Source organism: Oncorhynchus keta, chromosome 1 (assembly GCF_023373465.1).
Source record: "Oncorhynchus keta strain PuntledgeMale-10-30-2019 chromosome 1, Oket_V2, whole genome shotgun sequence".
NCBI classification, from domain to species: domain Eukaryota; kingdom Metazoa; phylum Chordata; class Actinopteri; order Salmoniformes; family Salmonidae; genus Oncorhynchus; species Oncorhynchus keta.
In genome coordinates this window covers 36,866,919-36,891,789 of record NC_068421.1, presented here as the reverse complement: position 1 = coordinate 36,891,789, position 24,871 = coordinate 36,866,919, and the positions used below count along the sequence as shown (strand labels likewise).

Here is a 24,871-nt window from a genome sequence, read left to right as displayed (position 1 = left end):
ATCAGGCAGTTGATTGGCCTGTGAAAGGTTGTCCCATTCCTCTTAGAATGGCTGTGCAAAGTTGCTGGATATTGGCCGGAACCGGAACACACCGTCATATACGTCGATTCAAGGCATACCAAACATGCTCAATGGGTGACATGTCTGGTGAGTATGCAGGCCATGGAAGAAATTATATATTTTCAGCTTCCAGGGATTGTGTACAGATCCTTGCAACATGGGGCCGTGGATTACGCTGAAATGGGGTGATGGACGGCAGATGAATGGCGCGACAATGGGCCTCAGGATCTCGTCACTTTATCTCCATGCATTGAAATTGCCATCGATAAAATCCAATCGGTATTAGTAGCCTATGCCTGCCCATACCATAACCCCAAGGCCACCACTCTGTTCACAATGTTGACATCAACAAACTGCTCGCCCACACAACGCCATACAGGGTCTGCGGTTGTGAGGCCAGTTGGACAAACTGTCAAATTCTCTCAAATGACATTGGAGGCGGCTTATGGTAGAGACATGAACATTCATTTATCTGGCAACAGCTCTGGTGGACATTCCTGCAGTCAACATGCCAAATGGGTTGTGTGACAAAACTACACATTTTAGAGTGGCCTTTTATTGTCCCTAGCACAAGGTGCACCTGTGTAATGATCATGCTGTTTAATCAGCTTCTTGATATGCCACACCTATCAGGTGGATGGATTATCTTGGCAAAGGAGAAATGCTCACTAACCGGGATGTAAACAAATTTGTGCCAAACTTTTTTGTGAAATACAAAATTGAACATTTCTGGGATATTTTATTTCAGCTCATGAAACATGGGACCAACACTTTCCATGGTGCATTTTTATTTTTGTTCAGTGTAAAAATAGCACTACCGTTACATTTCAGTCAAATCCCCACACCATTTCTTTGCGTAAAAAAAAAAAAAAAAAAAAAACGTTCAAAATTCCAAGGAACGATGGAAGGCTCCCAGCACTTGTGCAAGCAGTTCCCACACAGGAACGACCCAATTAGTCCACAGTGCGACTTTGTCGTCCGTCTGAAAGAGAGTGCCAGCTGCTCAGCACTCCTGGCAAGCCAATGGGACTAGAAGCTGGAGCGGCTCGCTGGCATCGACAGGCCTATTAACTCGTCTCGTCGCAGCATGGCCAGCCGATGAAGTGAGATGATGACTGCTAGAAAATTGAATTAGTAGGTGAGAAACAGACTGTGGTGGTGGGTGTGTTGCGGTTGGGGAGATTAGACAGAGGATGAGGCTTGCCTCACAGACAGACTAGTCTGGACTGGGCCCACCTATGTAATGCACAGAGAACTCTAGAGGCCTCTCCTGTTGTCATTGATATGCTAGTCCTCGCCTGGCTGTGTGCCAGTGACACTGTCAAGAAACAAACCCAAATGGCCTACACACTTGTTGAGCTTAAAGGATAAATGCAAGCAATATGGTGAAAACTCCACCCAGCCTATCAGAAGACAAGGTGAAGGAATTACCATACTGCTTAAACCTATCAGATCCTTTGAGATCTACAAGAGTGCCCAGGCTTTAGGGGTGGATTGGGATTCAGTATGAGCCTGTCTTGTCTAGTACTGAGCAAGACATAGCCGGTGCCCTAAAAGCCGCCTGGTCAGTGCCTGTTTAATAATGCAGCGATCTCTCATTGATGAGTCATTTCCCCAAAGAAAGCATTTGAATAATGGTTTTGACTGCTTGACATGAACATGACTAACGGCCCATCCCATGGCATAATGGGGAAATTTTGCATTGCAAGTTTTTCCTGCAGACATATCGGTACTAGGACACGAGATGATTTTGACGACAACGCAGTATATTTTCATCACTACTCTAGGAAAACGGTTGAAGAGCAGAATAAAGTTAATGATGGTTGAAAAACATCTGCATTGATTGGATTAATTCAATCAATCCAATCAAAATAATAGTCTAAATAAAGGAGCCTGGGTTCTCATGAGTTTGGCGAGCTTCTATCCATACATAATCTACATGGCTGACAGGGAAGAAGAGTGCTTTTTGGTTAGTGGTCTTGATAGATAGCATTTCAGATGATCTGCTGTTCACGCTGTGCTGACACCACACCAGAACACAAGCAGGGGCCAAGCAGCACAAACTATTCCCTGTTCCCACAGTGCTTTCATCAGGCACCGTGGACTGGAGGTGCACGGCGGGCTGCTGCGGTGGTACTGCTAAGACTTGCCCACCACCTCAAGAGGAATGGGTAAACAGGGAAGGATGGGGGGAGGGAATGAAAACAGGAAATATGGATGGCTGCCTGTGAATGCGTCGCCACTGTACACAGAGGTGCTGTGGTGGGGAGAGGGTCAGTGGGTCTGGGGGTGCTCAGTCAGGCTTGCTGTCTTGGCACACCCTGTCCAGCCCATTTCCTGCCTGTCGAAAAATGCACCCAGCTCCTCCACTATTCCTCCTCCTCCTCCTCAGGCCTAGTACCCGGTGCCAACCCAAACAGACCTCACAGCTCCCCTTTTATAATGTTTCCTTTGCCAGCATCTTCCAGGCCAATGGTCAACTGGACATAGTTTTAAACTTTTACCTCCCCACCTGAGGTCACGCCTGCACACACACAATTTGTAGCTGTTTGACACCAATAGTGCTCTCCTGCTGACAAGGATTGCTTGAGATGGAAATGTTGAAATAACTAAAAACATGTAATAGCCACTTCCTGAAAAATTACTCACTTCACATTACGTCACACTAGACAGGCTGTGTGAAAACAAGTCATCATACTATGCACTTAAAAACACACCTTTTTAGGAAGCAAATGTGAAAACCTAAAACCAAGCATATTACTAACGTCCCTCAAAGCAACAAGTTGTAAAAGCCATAGAGTGTAAAAGTGAGAGGGTTTAGGTTATATTATTTCTTCAGGTTGGAACTCCACCAATCTTAAAAGGTCAGCACACTGAAAAGGGCCCTCTATGTTACTTGTTTCGGTAAAGGAGCATTTGACAAATTTGCTCACATTTCTGACATCGATTTCCACTCCCATGGAACACTCACTCTACACCTCTAAGAGCCTGGCACGGTAGGGAAAGGAAACATAAAAGACAATCCCTCCAGCATGGCCACTCTTCCTGTCTATGTGAACATAAAGCAAACATGGATTAGACCAGGGTTGTGTTCATTAGGGCACGCCGTAGCAAAATGTTTTGCAACAGAAATTGAGTGTTCTTATTGGACAAATTTAGATTGTCCCTCCCCATTTAAGTAAAGAGTTTTTCCTGGTCAGGTCATGTGCACAGAAACAAAACACAGGACCTTACTCAGGACCAAAGTAAGACAAAATACTGGAAATATACTGTCCAGAATCAAACTGGTAGGCCTAAATATTTTGTACACTGAATAGGTATATACTACTGTATTGTCGCCCTACTTCTCATTGTCTCATGTCTATTAAGACTCCATTATCAAATCAAATGTATTTATATAGCCCTTCTTAGATCAGCTGATATCTCAAAGTGCTGTACCGAAACCCAGCCTAAAACCCCAAACAGCAAGCAATGCAGGTGTAGAAGCACGGTGGCTAGGAAAAACTCCCTAGAAAGGCCAAAACCTAGGAAGAAACCTAGAGAGGAACCAGGCTATGAGGGGTGGCCAGTCCTCTTCTGACTGTGCCGGGTAGAGATTATAACAGAAAATGGCCAAGATGTTCAAATGTTCATAAATGACCAGCATGGTCAAATAATAATAATCACAGTAGTTGTCGAGGTTGCAACAGGTCAGCACCTCAAGAGTAAATGTCAGTTGGCTTTTAATAGCCGATCATTGAGCGTATCTCTACCGCTCCTGCTGTCTCTAGAGAGTTGAAAACAGCAGGTCTGGGACAGGTAGCACGTCCGGTGAACAGGTCAGGGTTCCATAGCCACAGGCAGAACAGTTGAAACTGTAGCAGCAGCACGGCCAGGTGGATTATCAGTTCAAAACCGCCAGCATTGAGCTAGTCAAAGTCTATAACCTCACCGACAACAGCTTTTGTTCCTGTGGGGCTTGGGCTGGAAGACAGGACGGCAGGTGGTTGAAGAGACATACTGGCCGGAGTGTGGACCTTGGGGGCCAAAGGCCCTGGCATAATAAAACCTAAACCCCATGGTCCGTTTACGAGCCTCCTTTGACAAGACAGCTTTCTGCAACCTCCTGTGAGGGAGGCCTCCTATCTGCTTTGTGTAACTAGTGGAGCTAACTTCCTGAAGAAGTGCCGATGTCATAAAAGTAAAAGGGCAAGCACATCAGCCGCTGAATTAGTTTGTGGTTTCTCTATGGACATTTCCACTAATTTACCTTGATAAAGACGCTATGACACTGTAGAAATGTAATACAGTCTTACAAGACTAGGTTTTAGTTCACCTTAACAACAGTAGTGGGCCCTCTTTGAGAACGATTCGATATCTGCTTTCGATTCTTGCATCTGCCAAGAGTGTTGATGTTTTCATACCGTTGTCTCTCAGTGCATGACATAAATAACCAAAGCAGAGGAGTCTGAGCTAAGAGGACACTAACAGGCAGGTGGCAGGCAGGCCTTTATCTTCCTTTGGTCGAGAGAGAGGAACTTGTCTCAGAGAGCAGCCTTGAGGCTTTGCCTGTTTGATCCAGAGCGGTGAACAGCGCTCCAATAACATATTTATAACGTGACTTTGAGCAACCGGTGTTGCTTCCAAGAACAACGAAGGAACGTATTCCATCACAACCGGTGTTTGCCTCAAACAAACTGTTGTGTGCGTGTTCAACGGTTACCTCCACATCAATGAGATTTCAGGAGGAGCACAAAGCTTGGTATTGACCCCCTTCCCCCACCCCTCTATACAGAGCTATAGTAGCCTACTACACCATGTTGGCATTGAAAGGGCAGTCTTGGTGCTTTGGCACTGCTAGTGCACCTGCTCTGGAACTCTCATACCAAGTCCAGCCAGTGTTGAACTGACCCTGAGGGGGGATTTCTGAAGTGGGGATTCCCCTATTCACAAATGACTAAATCAATGCTCTCCATCTGCTGTTGTAGGCCATTCATGATCAATCATACAAAACAGCATGCATAGCCTCTATCACTATCAGCCATTATATTTGCAATGACACTCATGAAGTAACAAAAATGTGATGGTTCTCTATCAATAAGAGTGATTATTATTCCCGAACTAATCATGTATGGTTTGTAACGCTATATCTTATGTCCCTGGTGGTTAGTAAAATATTTTAAATGTATTGTGCAATCCAACCGATTAGTAGATATGCTGCTGTCTCTAGTAGCCTTATAGAAAGTATTTAACTGACCCACGACACGCATTGCAAAGTAGCTGGGCTACCATAAGTCTGACTGACATCGCTTTACCCAAAGAAAACAACACTATAGTCAGATAGCTATTTGATATTCTAGTCACCGTGGAAAACGTGCGCGTGCTTACGTTATCTAATGACCATAGAAAACGGGCCAATGTGAGAAAATAAGGGGGAAACATCCGATCAGTCGGGGGAAATTCATTAGCAAACTATAGCCCAATACACTAGTTATAGCCTACACTAAAACATGCATCCGACTAGAGTCTGGACTATCCTATAACAAACCCATAGCATACACGGCCAACTTAAAAAACACCACTCGATACAGTTGCATGATCAGCAAATTATTTAGAGCGACCATGAACATATATCCCGAAGGCAGTATCTATCCTAACTTGTAATTTCCTAAATAAACAAACCTGGTAACAAATTAGTTCGCTCTCACCCCGAACACACATATTTGTTGCGCCTTTGTAACAATGTTCACTGGAAAAATAAATCGATATCTGGAAACCTACCATTTTACTAAGATCCATAGTCCCAGAAAAATGCAGGGTGGCTGTGAGCTCAAAGACGAATCCGGTCGATGGCAATACTTCGACAGAATCGTCTACAACTGGGAAATTAGAAATCTAGAATCGCTTATGAGGTAGACGGTAGAGGGTGGTGGAGTGGACCCGTTAACTCAACATGTGTCCCGATTTGATTTGATATCAAATGTTCTCCAATTCCTTTCCTTTCGTGTCCCTTCTCCCGGTCCTACGTGCTCAGTTAACAGTGGGGGCTCCCAGCCACAGCATCCGACTGTCGAGAAGCGGAACAGAACTGTCTAGAAAACGACAACCTACTTCTAGAGTAGGCTACACACGGGAACATCTCCCTCTCGTGTAGTTGTTGAATATGTTGTATAGCATTGTAGATTGCAATATTTAAAAAATATATATTTCTAAACAGGACGGCAGGTGGTTCTAAACATCAAGAATTGAATATCTGTCCGGGGATTTTGTGTAAACAACAGCGTGCTCTCTCTGTGAAACAATAGGTGCAGACTGGGGATGGCACAAACCCCCGCCCAAACTAACTTCGTACCTCACCATGTAACAAATTATACTGTCCTGAAAAAATATCAAATACGTGATGAGACGGCGAGACACTAGACCAGCGCGGCTCGGGCACACTGCAAATCATCATGATGGTAAACAATGTAACTTTCCACAACCAGTGCAACAGTGTAACAAATCATCTGTGATTTGGGGACTGCTTACATGTGACCATAACATTACTGTCTGATATAGGCCTATATTTATGGGCCATATTGAAATAGGATGTGCTATACGAAAAGGGTAGCCTACAGTAGCATAATTAAAGTAAGTCACTGTCAATATCAAAGTTATACGGTGACACTGCAAAAAGGAGCCGTTTTCAGTCTTCAACTATGCTGAGGCAATGTGGTTATAAACTTTAGCTTACATCAGTCATTGTAGGTAAATAGTGCCCTCCTCTGGTTACTCTCAGACAGAGGTTTATATCATAATCGTGAAATTATTGCACTGTCTGGAATCTTCACACACAAAATCAAACAGCTCAGATAATTTCAGATAGGTAAAAAACAACTTTGACAAAGCACAAACAAGTCAATATTAGACTATACATATCATTCTTTAGTAATAACCTCAGGCATTTGGAACGGAACATATGGAATTAAGTACTTTTCTGAATTCATTGTGTGTCATGCATGAAAAGCACATTAACAATTAAAGTTACAATTTTTATTATTACTTGGGCCAAGTGAGGAGCATAGTCCACAGTAATCAATATGTGACCCATTCTCCTGCTGGCAGACTGGCCGCTACACACAAACAGACTGTCTTCAGACAAAGCCTGCTCTTCACTACAGTCTCTTCACTTCCTGGTACGGTGTGGGCCAATGGTGTGGGTGGACCCATCGAGCACGGCTCTATGGAGAGGCTGCAATTCTCACATACACTACTCTAGGCCTTTATGACTATCACTACTTGTAGAAGGGATGTAGAATATTGATTGTTTGAAACAACTGAGTTTCTCTTTTCGTCTGGGTTCCCGTACATTAATTCCGCCTTAGTGAGGGTGGTGCCGAGCACACACAATCACACCACACACGGCGAGTTAAGGGTGAAAGCCTCTCTGTCTCAATTCTGTGGGCAAAGTTCATATAAATGGCCTTGAACACGGCTGAGACAAAACCGTAACAGAACAAAAATCTACTTACTGGTATGTCACAACGACATGTAATCGCTGAGTAGGCCCTTCTATCCAGTTGGCCAGACATTAGGGCATAGTAAAATAAAGGTAAAAAATAATAAATCACTACTGTGTGTGAACAGTATCCCCGAAACTATAATGGATTTACGCAATAATGAAGTCAGAAAGTTAGATCTAAAATCACAAGTATTATTGTAATGATGAACTAAAAGTCAATAATACAAATGTAGGTCCTTGTGATGATGTAACCAAAGCATCCAATGTCCAATCAACTCTTTTTTAGGTTTTAAAATATCTAATCCCTCCAAATTAAAGCCAGAGTTAATGCCATTTTGATCTCATTTCAGTACTTTGTTCCAATGGCTGACCTGCCACTCATGTCCGGGACGTTTTAATCTACAGCCGGTGCAATGAGGTCACAGGCCAGTGCCTGCTGTTTTTGCTGCCTCGGTGGTTTTAATGGGCCCGGGCCGCTTTCGTTCTCCCTGTGCGTGCGTGTGTGTAACTACCCCTCTCCAACTCACCCTGGTTATAATGACAGGGTACAAGCACAGAGTGGGGGTATCTTACAAAGGCAGGAAGAGAAAGGAAGACCAAGAGTGTGTGTAACAGAGAGAGAGAGAGATTAGAGAGTGCTTGTCTGGGTCCGCCATGCTGTGCTGCTTGTGCCCAAGGGACATGGTCGTGGATCCTCCTCCAAATTCCACAGCTGCCAGTGCACCACAGTGCTCCACTAAAGGGGGCACAGGCGGTGGGGTGGGCATCATTGATTACCAGATAGAGATATAGCAGTGCCACAGCATCTCTTAATCAAACTAAGGTACATCATCTAAGAAGCAAACTGTTAACATCCTCAAAAAGTGTCAGAATGACTCTCATGCTCAAAAAGCACAAGTGGATTTCGACACCCACCATCTCAGACTTTTCTGAAAGTTTCTGTTGTTAGAAACAGATACGATTAGCATTCCTGCAACATAATTTAGTTCAAATATAATTTGATCTAACAAATTAAGCTAATTGATTGCATCTAAATTGGCAATTGTAATATATAGGATTCATATAATATTCAATAAATATAGTACCTGACATCTGATTTGGACCAAACCTTTTTCTAACAATGAGTAAGACATGAGGAATCAAAATAAATTATCACCCACAGACCCTCCACGCCAATCCCCAACAACAAGTATATAGTATCAGTTCTCTATGTCTGACATGTAGTATGGTACTACGGCTCAGAGTATTGTTTCTACATCCTATGTAATGTATTCCCAGTGAATTTGGTGATGTTTCCCCCCCCCCTGTTCAGTGAAATTAGTCATTGAAGTTGTTAGGTTTATGTCCCATCCTACACCCTGATATTGCCAGGTTCTGGCCACAAGATGGTACTGTTCCAGGTGACTGCTCAATGTTAAAGGGATCATTAACCAAAATGACTCAATTACATATTGGTTTCCTTACCCTGTAAGCAGTCTATTGAGAAGGTATGACAGCAATCCATGTGTTGGTTTTGTTGTCCACTGTTTCAAATGCTAACTTAAAAAAAAGAAAAAAAAAAAAAAAGAAATGGTGCCAATATTATCCTTTTCACACTCCACGCTCCTTGTCAGACATAGAGAACTGATTGGTGTGGGGTGTAGGGGTTCCGTGGGGAGCTTTTGACAATTTCTTTGGATTCTTTGAATATTATATTCATCCTATAAATTAAAAATGGCCAATTTGGGTGCAATCAATTAGCTTAATTTCTCAGAGATCTAATTGGATTTCAAACAAATAATGTTGCAGGAATGCTAGTCTTATCTGTTTCTAACAGAAACAATTTCAGAACAATCTGAGATGGTGGGTGTCATGACTTGCTGAAATGACAAGGAACGAACCGTACTGAATATCCAGAGGCAGCCTGTCTTGGAGAGCTGTGAGATGGAGACAGGCAGGAAGAATCTGGATCTAAATTTAAGACTTAATTATGTAAGCCACATTGCTGTGTGGTGGAGTCACTCTCAGGATGTATCCCACAATAGAAAGCCCCGCCTGGGAGCTGAGAGACCCAGGAGAGGTTCTAAAGTGGGGTGCCAGGCTGAACGGAAGTAGCTTTCTCACAGACGCAGCCATGTTTCTCTCATTTCAGACCACTATCCAGACAGACACGCCGTCATTGTAGCAGGCAGTACTGAGCTATGGTTTCTGGCAGTGGGTTAACTGCCTTGTTCAGGGGCAGAATGACAGATTTTTACCGTGTCAGCTCTCAGGCCCAATGCTCCTACCCACCAGGCTACCTGCAAAGTCGGGCCTGTCATTCCAGAAGAGAAAGAGATGGCAGCTCTGGAAGTTAAATGGCTAATTAAAGTGGTACAGTGTTCAAGTGGAGGTGGACTGTTGAAACGACTAAACTAGTTTCTCTCAAGCTGGTCATTGAGCTCTTTTTTTAAAACAAATGTGCCGTTACATTTCATGACCGATGGGATACTGTTACGTAGCAGTACAACTGCGACTCCACAGAGAGGCATGGCAGTCCTTCATAAACAAGCACACTGTAGATTCATACCATCTCCAATTAGAGAGAACACTACTTATTTCAGTTCTCTAAACATGTCATTACATGCATGCTGTATGTGTTATCTGGGCATGGGCGAGGTATTTTTATAACTCTGCGGACAAAATGAAGTAGTGAGTACTCTGAATCTGAACACACCCTTGTTGTTTACCCGACTCTCAGGCTCTAAGAAACCGAGTTAGGAGCCCTGCGACCCATGACTTCACCCTTACCACCATCTGTCTACTCTAGAGACTTGTTCTGTGTCAATGCACATTTCTAAACACCATAAAACTCTTATGGTCATTGGTGTAACAGCACAAACAGATCTGGGACCAGTATAGATTGTATTAGAGTGCTTGTGCCTGAACAGAGGTCTTAGAGCAGAGCCACTGGTGGTTTTGGGACAGTGGTGAAAGCCAGGAGATTCAGGCAGATCCAAGCCACAACAGATCAGATTAACTTGGGGCTAATCCCTGTATTAAAGCACAAACAAGATTTCATTGATTCTTCCCTCTGTGGCGAAACAGCTTTAGGACTGCCGTCAAAAATCAACCATAACAAAAACAACTGCTACAACCAGATTAGGAATCGTATCTGAATTGAGCAATTTTTAGAGGAATGTGGTATGATAGGCTAAATGTATAAATGTAGGCTTTAATCTAAAATCAATGTCACAGTCATAGCACACTATGACTACAAGAGACAGCAAACCTCTGCTCTCTGGATCAATCGTCAGTCCCGCAAATGAGTGCTCAAAAGCTCATTGGCTAATTTAGCGGTGGTTGTAGTAGAAGAGGGGAAAAGCAGGTTGCATCTGCCGCTAAAAAAAAAAAAACCCAGCAGAGCAGGGTAATTTAAAGGGCTTGATTCATCTGACCTACTTTTTGACTACCCCCCCTCCATCTGGGAAGAGACTGCCAAGCAGGAAGTGTCTTCTCCACGCTGCATGAAAAATGAGCATGCGTTTTTCTATACGACAGCTCGAGTAACAGACTGTCAGCTATATGGGATTGAGAATTCAAAGTACATCCAAACCATTAAAGGGGCCATCTGAAGTCACTGCATCCCATTTTTTATTTATACATTAATGATATGTACCCATTGATTCCCCATCAAAACACAAAATATAAGCTTGCTTTACTCCAATGTTTGTAAACAAACACTATATAACCTCAAAACATGATTAAAACAAAAATGTTGATATCATGGATGGTCAGTCTTGCATCCATAGCTTGTTCTATGAATTTGAGAGTCGTTACAGCCCCATCCCTCAGCGTTTTACCGAAACACTTATTGTTTTAACTGTGGATTGCCAGTTTAAAGGGCATCAATAAACAGTGCTGCTCAGTCCTACCCTTTCATCAAACTTATTTATCTGGATAAAAGCAACAATGATAGTCCCTCCCACCCAGCTCTCTCTCACACACCCCAGTTTGTAGGCTGATTGTACTTTCCAGAACCCATCACAATATCTCTCAGGCCATTGGTTCTAGTGCTGTGTCCAGGATGCACTTAAAGGCTTTTTATTGTAGTTCGATACATGGTAGTGGTTTTATGGATAGTCCAGGCAGACACATACAGCATTTTGCCTCTCTCTCCACAGTTGTGGGCGTCACCTCTCCTGAGAGATGGTAAATCAGACCTCTTTATCAGGCAGTTTTTCTCAAATAACTAAATCTGTGCTCTTAGGACTGACCCATTTCAACAGATTTTGATCTTGCACTGAAGACCCAACAATGATGTCATGTCTCTATAATCTTTGCAATATCAACTTTGTGACGATACCTTTTCTAATCTAGTAGAAGCTATTTGAGGCATAGCTATCAAACATTCGTATCAAATATGTTACCCACTGCTAAGAATGAGGGATGATGATGATGTTGGCTTGCTGTTGTGTGGTGGTACTATATTACTACATTGTATTACAAACATCGGAAACAATGCATTCCTGTAAACACTCAATCATGTAGGTCAAGTTGGCGCGCGCACACACCTTCATGCATAGATCATGAGCAATGTTCACAGAAAATTCCATGGAAATCCGAACCTGCGAGGCAGCACCAATCACTCCAAACTGATAAACCATGACATGTCCGCAAGTTTTCACGCTGAACGGATCATTGCCAACTTCAATGCAACGGACGGTTCCAACTCGAAGCTTCACCATAACAATTATAATATCTTCACATTTCTTAGTCCCTTCTAATTCTGTACAAGAAATCCAGAATTCCCACTAAACAAGTGCTTTACCTGACCACGTTCAAAGTTCTCCTTTTCAAGTTCTAAACTGTTGGCACCACCAGTCCGACGAATCAGCGCTTTGGGAATTGGGTTCGGTACTTGCTGCATGGAGCTCTTCACTCGGTCCATTGTGTCTCTTTAGAATTTCCACTGAAAAATAATATTTCTACGGAGATATCGTCAAATTATTCATAAAATTGGACAATAATAGTTCAGGCAGTCGACAAAATTCAGGAGGTCATTTCGCCTGTCCACCGCGTCTCCCTGTGTAGACGATGTCATGTTTTTAAGCTGCGTTCGTAACCAAGTAGGAGGTGGGAATTTACTAGTTGTGAAGTCGTAAATTAATTCATGTGCTTTGAATACGTTGAGAAACGCTCATGCCCAACAAGCTGTGTTAACCATAAACTCAAACTACAGCTATCAAGCTTGTAAACAAATGATAATGTTCAGAAAACATATTAATAGATTGCTTTTTATAGTTAATGCTTTGTTTTTTGCACGAAACTGCCAAAATGCTATTATCAAGGTCGTTTTCTTAGTATGTGACGTCAGATGTCAGCATGTGGGAGAAATGGGAGCTCAGTATGATAGATGAGTTTCCCACTAGTAATAATCAATTGGAGGGCCGTTCAAGCAGATTTTTCCCAGTCGTATGTAGTAAATTCCCACTTCCCACTTGGTTACGAATGCAGCATTAAGCCTGATGTACAGTGAGGTTGCTGGTTGCACTAAGCTGATTTTAAAATATAATCCCAATGCTCTCATGTTGATTACCTTTCTCCCTATGCAGTCTAAATCAGCTTTTTTGCAAATGTGCTGCACTGTTTTGACACTGATGAACTAGGGCAATAGTTACCCAAACCATAGAAATAGATAGAGGACTTATTTTTGTAGCTGTGCTATTATAGCGTCTGTGACAGCATGGGCAGTGCCATTGAGGCTATCTCCATTTTGAAGTAGTCAATTTTCTTCTTCACGATTGGCTAAACCTTCCAGATGACCCGGTTGATCATGACTCCAGCAGTGTCACCAGAAGGGATCAGCCAATGAAGTTGGAAGTCCAACCTGGACTCAGAAGTCAACATAACATAGTACATGTAAATCCGGGACATGCCAATGTTACATTTTGAATAATAGGTATTAATTTGTGGATGTCCGTCAACCATGTCATATGATATGTTACGAATTCCAATTTGTATGATATGTTACGAATTGTAATTCACACAGTATGTTACAAATCTGTTAAACGTAAGATATGTTACAAATTCCAATTTTAAGAGTTAGGTAAAAGGGTTAATGTTAGGGTTAGCTAACATGCTAAGTAGGTGTAAAGTATCTACAAATATGTAATTAGTTGCAAAGCTGCTAATTATCTAAAAAGCTAAAGTTGTCCGCGATGAGATCCGAACACACAACCTTTGGGTTCCTTGACGTTCACTAGACCTTTGCGTTATACCTTCTGTCTTATTTAACCGTTCCACTAATTTGAGTATCCCGGATTCACATTTACTATGTTACATCTAGTCTATGAGACCAGACTGGAAAGTCCCAGCCAGTTGACTATATTAAAATTGTGGAAGCCCTCAATTGCGCTGCCCATGCTAAAGATGGTATTTTGGCCACTAGAGATCTCTGTCATTCTCTATGGCCCAGATGCAACTGTCACAGACTCCTCCCAGAAATGTCAACGACTGGCTAGAATTCTGCTGGTGCCCATCTACATCAATATTATGGGACCATTATTGATTTTGATATGAGGCGCAATTACGCATGATTGAAGGCACATGATAGCGTTTGGGTTGTTTGTACAGACTTTATCACCCTAATGTAAATATAGAAAAGTCAATGTTATGACTGTAGGCCTACAGTCAGTGTCTAATTGAGTTTTTGCTACAATAGCCTACATAATAGAAATGCCAGTGGCCTATTCATTTTTGATTCAGAATAAACAATTAATCTCCAGAACTAAATTAATAATATGGTGGTTATAATATGATCTAATAATATGTGTGTAATATGTGTTTTTATGGATATGGTTATAATATGTTATTATATAGGTCACAGGAGCTTGCAGGTCACCAGTCCACTCCCGTGGGCCTTGAATTAGATAATTTCCATGGTTTCTGCTGGCCCTCTCATATTTGATAGCTGGCAAGAAGCTGGTTTTCTGTGAAGTACTTTGACAGTAGTGTGTGTGAAAAGTGTGTGTCCATCATCTTAAAAATATCTAACAGCATCAGAATTGCAAGATTTGGGTTTTCAAACATTCAAGGAGCGGGACACTAACCCGGATGCTTAAAAGAAATATAGCTACGGCCTCCAAAAAACTATCAAACCTACTTCACCGGCTCTGAAGCTCCTTGGATGTGGCAGGGCTTGCAAACTATCACAGATAAACCAGCCAGCCAGAGGAGCTAAATGCATGGGCCCTCAGATCTTCAAAAAGTTTTACACCTGGACCACTGAGAGCATCTTGACTGGATGCATTACCGCTTCGTATGGCAACTGCTTGGCATCCGACTGCAAGACGCTACAGAGTGTTTGTTGTGCGTATGGCCCAGTACATCACTGGGGCCAAGCTCTATGCCATTCAGGACCTCTATACCAGGCGGTATCAGAGGAAGGCCCTAAAAATGGTCAAAGACTCCAGTACCCAAGTCATAGTGTTCTCTCTGCTACCGCAAGCGGTACTTATGCACCAAGTCTGGAACCAACAGGACCCTGAACAGCTTCTACCCCCAAGCCATAAAACTGCTAAATAGTTAGTTAAACCAAATAGCTCCCTGGACTGTCTGCATTGCCCCTTTTTGCACTAACTTTTTGACTCATCATATACACTGCTGCTACAGTTTACTATCTGTCACTTTATTCCTAGTTATATGTATACAGTATCTACATACGCTATCTACCTCCATGACCTCGAACCCCTGCACACCGACTTGGTACTGGTACCCCTTGTATATTGCCAAGTTATAATTACTCATTGTGTATCTACTATTACTTTTGATATTATGCATTTTACTTTTTTTATTATTTCTCTATTTTCTTTCTCTCTGCATTGTTGGGAAGGGCCTGTAAGTAAGCATTTCACTGTTAGTCCACACCTGTTGTTTTCAAAGCAAGTGAGGAATACAATTTGATTTGATCTGCCTGGGTGAAATGTAAAATGAGGTGTGTTTGATTGAGTTTGGAGGATTTTCCAGTTGGTTCCGTTGTGCCACTCAAACTAAATCAAGCACAGAATCCAGGTTAGCTGTGCTGCTACGCTGTTCTGGGTCTTTTCTAGAGCTAGTTGAAGTAATTAGCCACAGCTATAAGATCAGAATACATAAAGGTTACACCAAATATCTCACCCTGCTGATTGAGCCTGCCAATCAATATTTGTTTAGTCCAATGCTTGACTTGGGCAGGAGCTCACCGGAACTGAGTACCAGCACCTAAAATGTTCTACTGCTTCAGTGTCTGCACCACTGATATAATATTGGCTTAAAACTATTGCAGAGTTCCTGCACATAAATATAAACAGAAACGGCACACAAAGTACTGGCACCAATTTCAATCCAAGTCAAGCACTGGTTTGCTCAATTGAACTGAAATTACAAATGCATGCCATATCAGTGTTTATTGTTCAGTGCTACCTACCCTCTGCAAGACATAAAAATAAAATCTTTGACCATATGATTGATAGAAGGCAGGGAGGGAGCTCCAGCTGTGCATAATTGGATCTAATCACTCCCTCTCTATTGTAGTTTCTTCACCACCCTCACTTCCTCTCATACCCAAGGATTATCAACCCTTTCAATCTGATAGTGAATTTTGTAAATCCTTTATAAACCAACTTCGTAAAAAAAAACACTATATCCAGTTTGATTCATTACGTTTATGTCATTTATGGGGGTTAGAATATCCAGATATCCATAATTTCCATCATAACAACCTATTATTTTACTGTCAATGGTAATGTGATGACGTCGTATCAAAGATGATGGGGAGGATGAAGAAAACAGACAAACCAACCACTAGGAAAGGGGAATGGGTGTTAAAACCTCGCGAGAATATTAGCTTATTGGAGGAGTAAGCACACTGCAAGATTGGAGTTGCAAGAAAAGACATCTCCAAAAAGTAACAACTAAAGATGTCTGGACGGTCAGGTCGCGCGGAGACACGAAGTCGTGCTAAAGATGATATTAAAAAGGTGCTGGCAGCAATTGAAAAAGTGCGTAAATGGTAAGTAAAACCGCGGAGATTATGTAAATTAAATGTAAACATCTGCAACGCCACACAACAAACTTCACACGGAAAATATTAGAAGGGTTGGCGAGTGACTGAAACAACAGCCAATGGAGAGACGAAGCTGCCGAAGCCCGGCAATTCTATGGGCAGGACTAACGGAATTGTTCAGTCTGTCAAAATGGCTACACTTGTCCACATGTTGTTACAACGTTACGCATTCTGATATAACTGTGACCCACATTGAAAATATCCGTTCCTTCGGCGAGGTTCAGGAATATTAGGCAAGAAAAATGCACTTGAACATAGGCTATTTACATAGCCTAGCTTTGTGCATAGCCACCAGTAAATGAGCAGCATCTTTGGTTCATGCTTTTAGTACTGAATGTAGTAAATCTATTCTCTGTTCTATTACATTTCATTTTCAGGGAGAAGAAGTGGGTAACTGTGGGAGACACATCCCTACGCATATTCAAGTGGGTGCCTGTGACAGACACTAAACAGGTTTGGTATCTAATAATAGATGACTGCATCAGACCATCCTATGGTTCATGAATCTAATGAGTTTGTGTACAGAACAACCTTATCACTCTGCCTCTTTTTTTCTCTTTCAGATATACCGGAGCAAATCCATAACTGGAGAGGTTCGAGGTCTAAAAGATGTGGTGTTGGAAAACACCAGCTCTACCATGGATTTCCTAGGTGAGGCACTGACTGGCTGTGAGAAGCACAAGCAATTTGGAGCAGGTTTTAAATAACTGCAATACTATATATAACAGGGTTGTGGGCAATTCTATGGAAATTCACTGAATGCAGATAAAACTTTTACATACTTTTTAATTGGAATTTAAATTCACCTCCTCAATTGAAAATTATATTGGTCTGAAACCGTTCAAGACTGCTCCTGTTCTTTCACCGCAGATGAATGCAGCAACCAGAGTTTCCTGTCTGATGTCTACCAGCCCAAAATGGACAGCAGCAGCTCAAGCTCCCAGCATGCCAGTGAGGCAGTCAGTCCTCTTCCTCACACCACAACACTCCGCATGGCCGAAGATGCTCAACCACCCATGCTGGGCCAGGAGAGTGTGGACGGTACAGTTAGTTTAGCATACTACACCATCGCACTGCACAGTGCACCCATGTAGGGCCAGGAGCTTTTCCAGAACCTGTAACCTGACTAGGAAAAACCCTAGCTATTATGTCACTCTTATGTCCAATTTGTAAGTCGCTCTGGATAAGAGCGTCTGCTAAATGACTTAAATGTAAATGTAAATGTTGTAGCTGAGGTATAATATATTGGCTATATTACAGTTAATATCTCAATATCTTTTAAGTGTTTCACTCAGTCTTTCACTCTATATGCAGAGCCATCCCAGCCAGCACATGAAGTTGCTGATGAGCCTCCCACATTGATCAAGGAAGACCTGGTTTTGCCCCTTGGTGTTCGAGTAAGAGTTCCATGCACAGAGGTAAGTCATTTTCTGTAGTAATAAAGGATATGACCATTTTTATTAGTGTTAAAAAATTGCTGCAGAAAAGTTGTGATTGGTAATTGCTTATGCTCTTAATAATAACATTAAAATAAATCACCACAATCAATTTATTTAAATATCAACATTTCCAACAGGAAGAAGAAGAGGAATCAGGAGCCCCTCCACTGAAGAAAATTTGCACTGAAAAAAAAGTCTGTACTGAGATAACTAGTTGATTGGATGGACATGCATGCAACCCATGCACTCTATTGAAGGATTCAAATGGGACATACGAGTAACTGCCCAAATAATGGAAACACTTGAGTAAATGAGGGATACAAAGTATATTGAAAGCAGGTGTTTCCACCCAGGTATGGTTCCTGAGTTAATTACATTTACATTTACATTTAAGTCATTTAGCAGACGCTCTTATCCAGAGCGACTTACAAATTGGTGCATTCACCTTATGACCTTATTCTTATAATTAAGAAATTAACATCCCATGTGCTTAGGGTCGTGTATAAAAATGCCAGGCAGGCCATTATTATGGCCATTATTTTGGCTACCATGGATATGTTTAAAAAAAACATAGTATGACAAAACACCAAATTATGCCATTTCTTATGGAAGAATGGTGTCGTCTTCCTCCAATAGATTTCCAGACACTTATATAATCTATGCCAAGTTGCATTGAAGCTGTTCTGGCTCGTGGTGGCCCAACGCCCTATTAAGACATTGTTGGTGTTTCCTTTATTTTGGCAGTTATCCCTACAGACATTATTATAAAATATGCATTTCTGTTAATCAAGTCACTACAAATGGAATATGTTTAAAAAAGAAAGTTGAAGTTATTATTTTAAGTTGTTTTTTTAAATACAATTTTACTTTCTCTGCTTTGAAAGTAATTTTAAGCCGTTTAATGCGTTACACTGTACATAGTCGTGCTCAAAAAAAGTGCCTATCGCTCTGAATTATACACTATATATTTATTTTCTGTCAGACAAGTGTCTCATATGTTATGCTATTCGTAGAAATTGCACAGATCTAAATCATTATGGCCCCTATTCAATGAAATGGGTTTGTTAATTCTGAGGGATGAAGTTGAGCATATATTAATTAACAATCTGTTGAGTTTCTTTTGTTTCACACGGTTAGTGCTGTTTTGTTAAATACATTTATCCAAGCAGCACGGAAGTATGAGGGGAAACTCATTCCGGTCACTGGATTTTATCGAATATGGGCTGAAGTTTTTGGAATATTTTTTTACATTTGTACTTCGCTTTGCAAATAAGATTAGACAACTGTTTGTCATGTCTATCCTTTTTGATATACTCTTATCTTGCTTCTTAAATTTTCATATGGCATTGGATGTGACTGGTATAGCATGAGTTTGAATGGTGAACGAGGTTGAAAAGTAGTTAAAGACCTTGTATTGTTATTCAGAGATAATTTCTTATGGTCAGGTGGGTCATGCTCTCAAGTGTTTATTTTCTGCTGCAAAAGTGATGCACATGCTGGAATATACCCTGCTCCATAGTAAAATATGGTTGATATTGTGTCTTCTTTTTGCAGTGTTTTGCATCTTTTGACTCCCACACTCTCAAATAATTGTCCAAAATGTTTTTCACCATATAGGATGACCACTTGACTTGGTTGCATTTTATCTTTCATGGAAATGATCAGATTGCAAATCCATGGCCTTGGGCCCTCAATTTATACATAGAAAGCTTGGGTCGTGACTGGCCATCCGTCGCCAGTCTTGGCACTGTGGGTTTTTTAAGCAGTCCATTAAATAAAATCATGACACTTGATAGAGATGCTAGAATTATTCTTGATTGAACGTTAAAATCCATGGGAAGTAAGTAACTCATCACTATAGGACAGTGGTTCCTAAACTGTTTATAGAGCCGTACCCCTTCAAACATTCAACCTCCGGCTGCATACCCCCTCTAGCACCAGGGTCAGCGCACTCTCAAATATTGTTTTTTTTGCCATCATTGTAAGCCTGCCACACACACTACGATACATTTTATTAAACATAAGAATGACTGAGTATTTGTCACAACCTGGCTTGTGAGAAGTGACAAAGAGCTCTTATAGGACCAGGGCACAAATAATAATACAATAATAATCAATAATTTAGCTCTTTACTTAGCCATCTTACATGTAAAAACTGTGAATAACTCACAACAGGTTAATGAGAAGGGTGTGCTTTAAAGAATGCACAAAACTGCAATGTTGGGTTGTATTGGAGAGAGTTGGCTGAGAATCCACTCTCACATAGGTAGGTGGATGCAAAGGGCATCAGTGTCTTAACAGTGCGATTTGCCAAGGCATGATACTCTGAGCGCAGCCCAATCCATAAATCTGGCAGCAGTTTCTGATTAAATGACATTTTCACAGAACCGCTTGTTGCAATTTTGATGAGTCTGTCTCGTTCAGATATCAGTAAGTGGACTGGAGGCAGGGCATGAAAGGTATAACGAATCTAGTTGTTTGTGTCATCCTTTTCGGGAAAGTACATGCGTAATTGCGCACCCAAATAAGCACTCAGGTGCTGCGCTATATCACATTTGACATTGTCCGCAAGCTTGAGTTAATTTGTACACCTAAAATCATACAATGATGTACAATGACAAAATCATACAATGACAAAATCATACAGTGCCTTGCGAAAGTATTCGGCCCCCTTGAACTTTGCGACCTTTTAACACATTTCAGGCTTCAAACATAAAGATATAAAACTGTCTTTTTTTTGTGAAGAATCAACAACAAGTGGGACACAATCATGAAGTGGAACAACATTTATTGGATATTTCAAACTTTTTTAACAAATCAAAAACTGAAAAATTGGGCGTGCAAAATTATTCAGCCCCCTTAAGTTAATACTTTGTAGCGCCACCTTTTGCTGCGATTACAGCTGTAAGTCGCTTGGGGTATGTCTATCAGTTTTGCACATCGAGAGACTGAATTTTTTCCCATTCCTCCTTGCAAAACCGCTCGAGCTCAGTGAGGTTGGATGGAGAGCATTTGTGAACAGCAGTTTTCAGTTCTTTCCACAGATTCTCGATTGGATTCAGGTCTGGACTTTGACTTGGCCATTCTAACACCTGGATATGTTTATTTTTTAACCATTCCATTGCAGATTTTGCTTTATGTTTTGGATCACTGTCTTGTTGGAAGACAAATCTCCGTCCCAGTCTCAGGTCTTTTGCAGACTCCATCAGGTATTCTTCATCCATCTTCCCATCAATTTTAACAATCTTCCCTGTCCCTGCTGAAGAAAAGCAGGCCCAAACCATGATGCTGCCACCACCATGTTTGACAGTGGGGATGGTGCGTTCAGGGTGATGAGCTGTGTTGCTTTTACGCCAAACATAACGTTTTGCATTGTTGCCAAAATGTTCAATTTTGGTTTCATCTGACCAGAGCACCTTCTTCCACATGTTTGGTGTGTCTCCCAGGTGGCTTGTGGCAAACTTTAAACAACACTTTTTATGGATATCTTTAAGAAATGGCTTTCTTCTTGCCACTCTTCCATAAAGGCCAGATTTGTGCAATATACGACTGATTGTTATCCTATGGACAGAGTCTCCCACCTCAGCTGTAGATCTCTGCAGTTCATCCAGAGTGATCATGGGCCTCTTGGCTGCATCTCTGATCAGTCTTCTCCTTGTATGAGCTGAAAGTTTAGAGGGACGGCCAGGTCTTGGTAGATTTGCAGTGGTCTGATACTCCTTCCATTTCAATATTATCACTTGCACAGTGCTCCTTGGGATGTTTAAAGCTTGGGAAATCTTTTTGTATCCAAATCCGGCTTTAAACTTCTTCACAACAGTATCTCGGACCTGCCTGGTGTGTTCCTTGTTCTTCATGATGCTCTCTGCGCTTTTAACGGACCTCTGAGACTATCACAGTGCAGGTGCATTTATACGGAGACTTGATTACACACAGGTGGATTGTATTTGTTATCATTAGTCATTTAGGTCAACATTGGATCATTCAGAGATCCTCACTGAACTTCTGGAGAGAGTTTGCTGCACTGAAAGTAAAGGGGCTGAATAATTTTGCACGCCCAATTTTTCAGTTTTTGATTTCTTAAAAAAGTTTGAAATATCCAATAAATGTCGTTCCACTTCATGATTGTGTCCCACTTGTTGTTGATTCTTCACAAAAAAATACAGTTTTATATCTTTATGTTTGAAGCCTGAAATCTGACAAAAGGTTGCAAAGTTCAAGGGGGCCGAATACTTTCGCAAGGCACTGTACAACCTGTGTGTTGTCCTTGTTGATGCAGACAGAGAAGAGCTCCAACTTCTTAATCATAGCCTCAATTTTGTCCCGCACATTGAATATACACTGCTCAAAAAAATGAAGGGAACACTAAAACAACACATCCTAGATCTGAATGAATGAAATATTCTTATTAAATACTTTTTTCTTTACATAGTTGAATGTGCTGACAACAAAATCACACAAAAATGATCAATGGAAATAAAATGTATCAACCTGTGGAGGTCTGGATTTGGAGTCACACTCAAAATTAAAGTGGAAAACCACACTACAGGCTGATCCAACTTTGATGTAATGTCCTTAAAACAAGTCAAAATGTGGCTCAGTAGTGTGTGTGGCCTCCACGTGCCTGTATGACCTCCCTACAACGCCTGGGCATGCTCCTGATGAGGTGGCAGATGGTCTCCTGAGGGATCTCCTCCCAGACCTGGACTAAAGCATCAAACAAACTACTGGATAGTCTGTGGTGCAACGTGGCGTTGGTGGATGGAGCGAGACATGATGTCCCAGATGTGCTCAATTGGATTCAGGTCTGGGGAACGGGCGGGCCAGTCCATAGCATCAATTCCTTCCTCTTGCAGGAACTGCTGAGACACTCTAGCCACATGAGGTCTAGCATTGTCTTGCATTAGGAGGAACCCAGGGCCAACTGCACCAGCATATGGTCTCACAAGGTGTCTGAAGATCTCATCTCGGTACCTAATGGCAGTCAGGCTACCTCTGGCAAGCACCTGGAGGGCTGTGCGGCCCCCCATAGAAATGCCACCCCACACCATGACTGACCCACCGCCAAACCGGTCATGCTGGAGGATGTTGCAGGCAGCAGAACGTTCTCCACGGCGTCTCCAGACTCTGTCACGTCTGTCACGTGCTCATTGTGAACCTGCTTTCATCTGTGAAGAGCACAGGGCGCCAGTAGCGAATTTGCCAATCTTGGTGTTCTCTGGCAAATGCCAAACGTCCTGCAAGGTGTTGGGCTGTAAGCACAACCCCCACCTGTGGACATCGGGCCCTCAAAACACCCTCATGGAGTCGGTTTCTGACCGTTTGAGCAGACACATGCGCATTTGTGGCCTGCTGAAGGTCATTTTGCAGAGCTCTGGCAGTGCTCCTCCTGCTCCTCTCACAAAGGCGGAGGTAGCGGTCCTGCTGCTGGGTTGTTGCCCTCCTACGGCCTCCTCCACGTCTCCTGATGTACTGGCCTGTCTCCTGGTAGCGCCTCCATGCTCTGGACACTACGCTGACAGACACAGCAAACCTTGCCACAGCTCGCATTGATGTTCCATCCTGGATGAGCTGCACTACCTGAGCCACTTGTGTGGGTTGAAGACTCCGTCTCATGCTACCACTAGAGTGAAAGCACCGCCTGCATTCAAAAGTGACCAAAACATCAGCCAGGAAGCATAGGAACTGAGAAGTGGTCTGTGGTCACCACCTGCAGAACCACTCCTTTATTGGGGGTGTCTTGCTAATTGCCTATAATTTCCACCTGTTGTCTATTCCATTGGCACAACAGCATGTGAAATGTATTGTCAATCAGTGTTGCTTCCTAAGTAGACAGTTTGATTTCACAGAAGTGTGATTGACTTGGAGTTACATTGTGTTGTTCAAGTGTTCCCTTTATTTTTTTGAGCAGTGTAGTTGCGGAGAGTCCCTATAATCCTAGATTCAGATCATTCAGGCAAGAGAGAAAACAGCACCCAGAAAGGCCAGTCGTGTGAGAAACTCGTCATCAAGTCAGACAAGTGAAAATGATGGTCAGGGGCCTTGCTTTAATAAAGTTAATCATTTTCACTGTAGTTTCCAAAACATCTTTCAAGCTGTCAGGCATTCCCTTGGCAGCAAGAGCTTCTCGGTGGATGCTGCAGTGTACCCAAGTAGCATCGGGAGCAACTGCTTGCACATGCATTACCACTCCACTATGTCTCCCTGTCATGGCTTTTGCGCCATCAGTACTGATACCAACACATCTTGACCACCGAAGCCAATCTTGGCTTTGATGTTACAAAGCTGTCCAGTACTTTAAAAATATCCTCTCCTGATGTGCTGGTTTCCAGAAGAGGATGTCTTCCTTCATTGACCCCCCTTAAACGTAAAGGACATATACCAGGAGCTGTACCAGGCCCTGTTGACTCATCCAGCTGTAATGCATAGAATTCACTGGCTTGTATGCAAAGCAGCAATTGTTTCAAAACATCTCCTGCCATGTCACTGATGTGTTGTGAAACGGTGTTGTTTGTTAGAGGCATTGTCTGTATCGTTTTTTGTTGCCTTTTCCCCTAGCATTGTCACAGCCATATCCGCAGCAGCAGGAATAATTAAGTCCTCCACAATAGTATGGGGCTTGCCTGTCATAGCCACTTGGTAGCTTATAAGACGCTTCTAGACCCTTCTTATTAATGGTATCCGTTACTTTGTTGTTTTTGCAAGAGTGAAGGTTTCATTCAGTTGTGAGATAGTGCCTTTGCACATGTGCAACACACTGTGGCTGAGGAAAGGCACTACTCCCTAATATAAGTGAACCCCAAATCAATGTAGTTCTCATCATATTTG

General features: G+C 42.2%; 2 protein-coding genes across 4 annotated transcripts in view; one reads left to right on the top strand and one right to left on the bottom strand.

Moving 5' to 3' along the window:
* Nucleotides 1-12,617, bottom strand: part of LOC118384067 (huntingtin-interacting protein 1-like) — a 41,715-nt gene extending 29,098 nt beyond the window's left edge. The window contains exon 1 of one of the 3 annotated variants that reach the window (XM_035770423.2): nt 12,330-12,617. In XM_035770423.2, coding sequence (XP_035626316.1) covers nt 12,330-12,449 — 120 coding nt within the window. In that variant the 5' untranslated portion in view covers nt 12,450-12,617. The other 2 variants (XM_035770417.2, XM_035770430.2) reach the window with 2 other exon arrangements.
* A 3,752-nt stretch (nt 12,618-16,369) lies between these two features.
* Nucleotides 16,370-19,583, top strand: LOC118384055 (B-cell CLL/lymphoma 7 protein family member B-B-like). Its single transcript, XM_035770409.2, has 6 exons — nt 16,370-16,550; nt 16,982-17,057; nt 17,168-17,255; nt 17,475-17,645; nt 17,919-18,022; nt 18,181-19,583. Exons 1-6 carry the CDS (start codon nt 16,459-16,461, stop codon nt 18,259-18,261), a joined length of 612 nt encoding a protein of 203 aa, XP_035626302.1. The 5' UTR covers nt 16,370-16,458; the 3' UTR covers nt 18,262-19,583.
* The last annotated feature ends 5,288 nt before the right edge of the window (nt 19,584-24,871 follow it).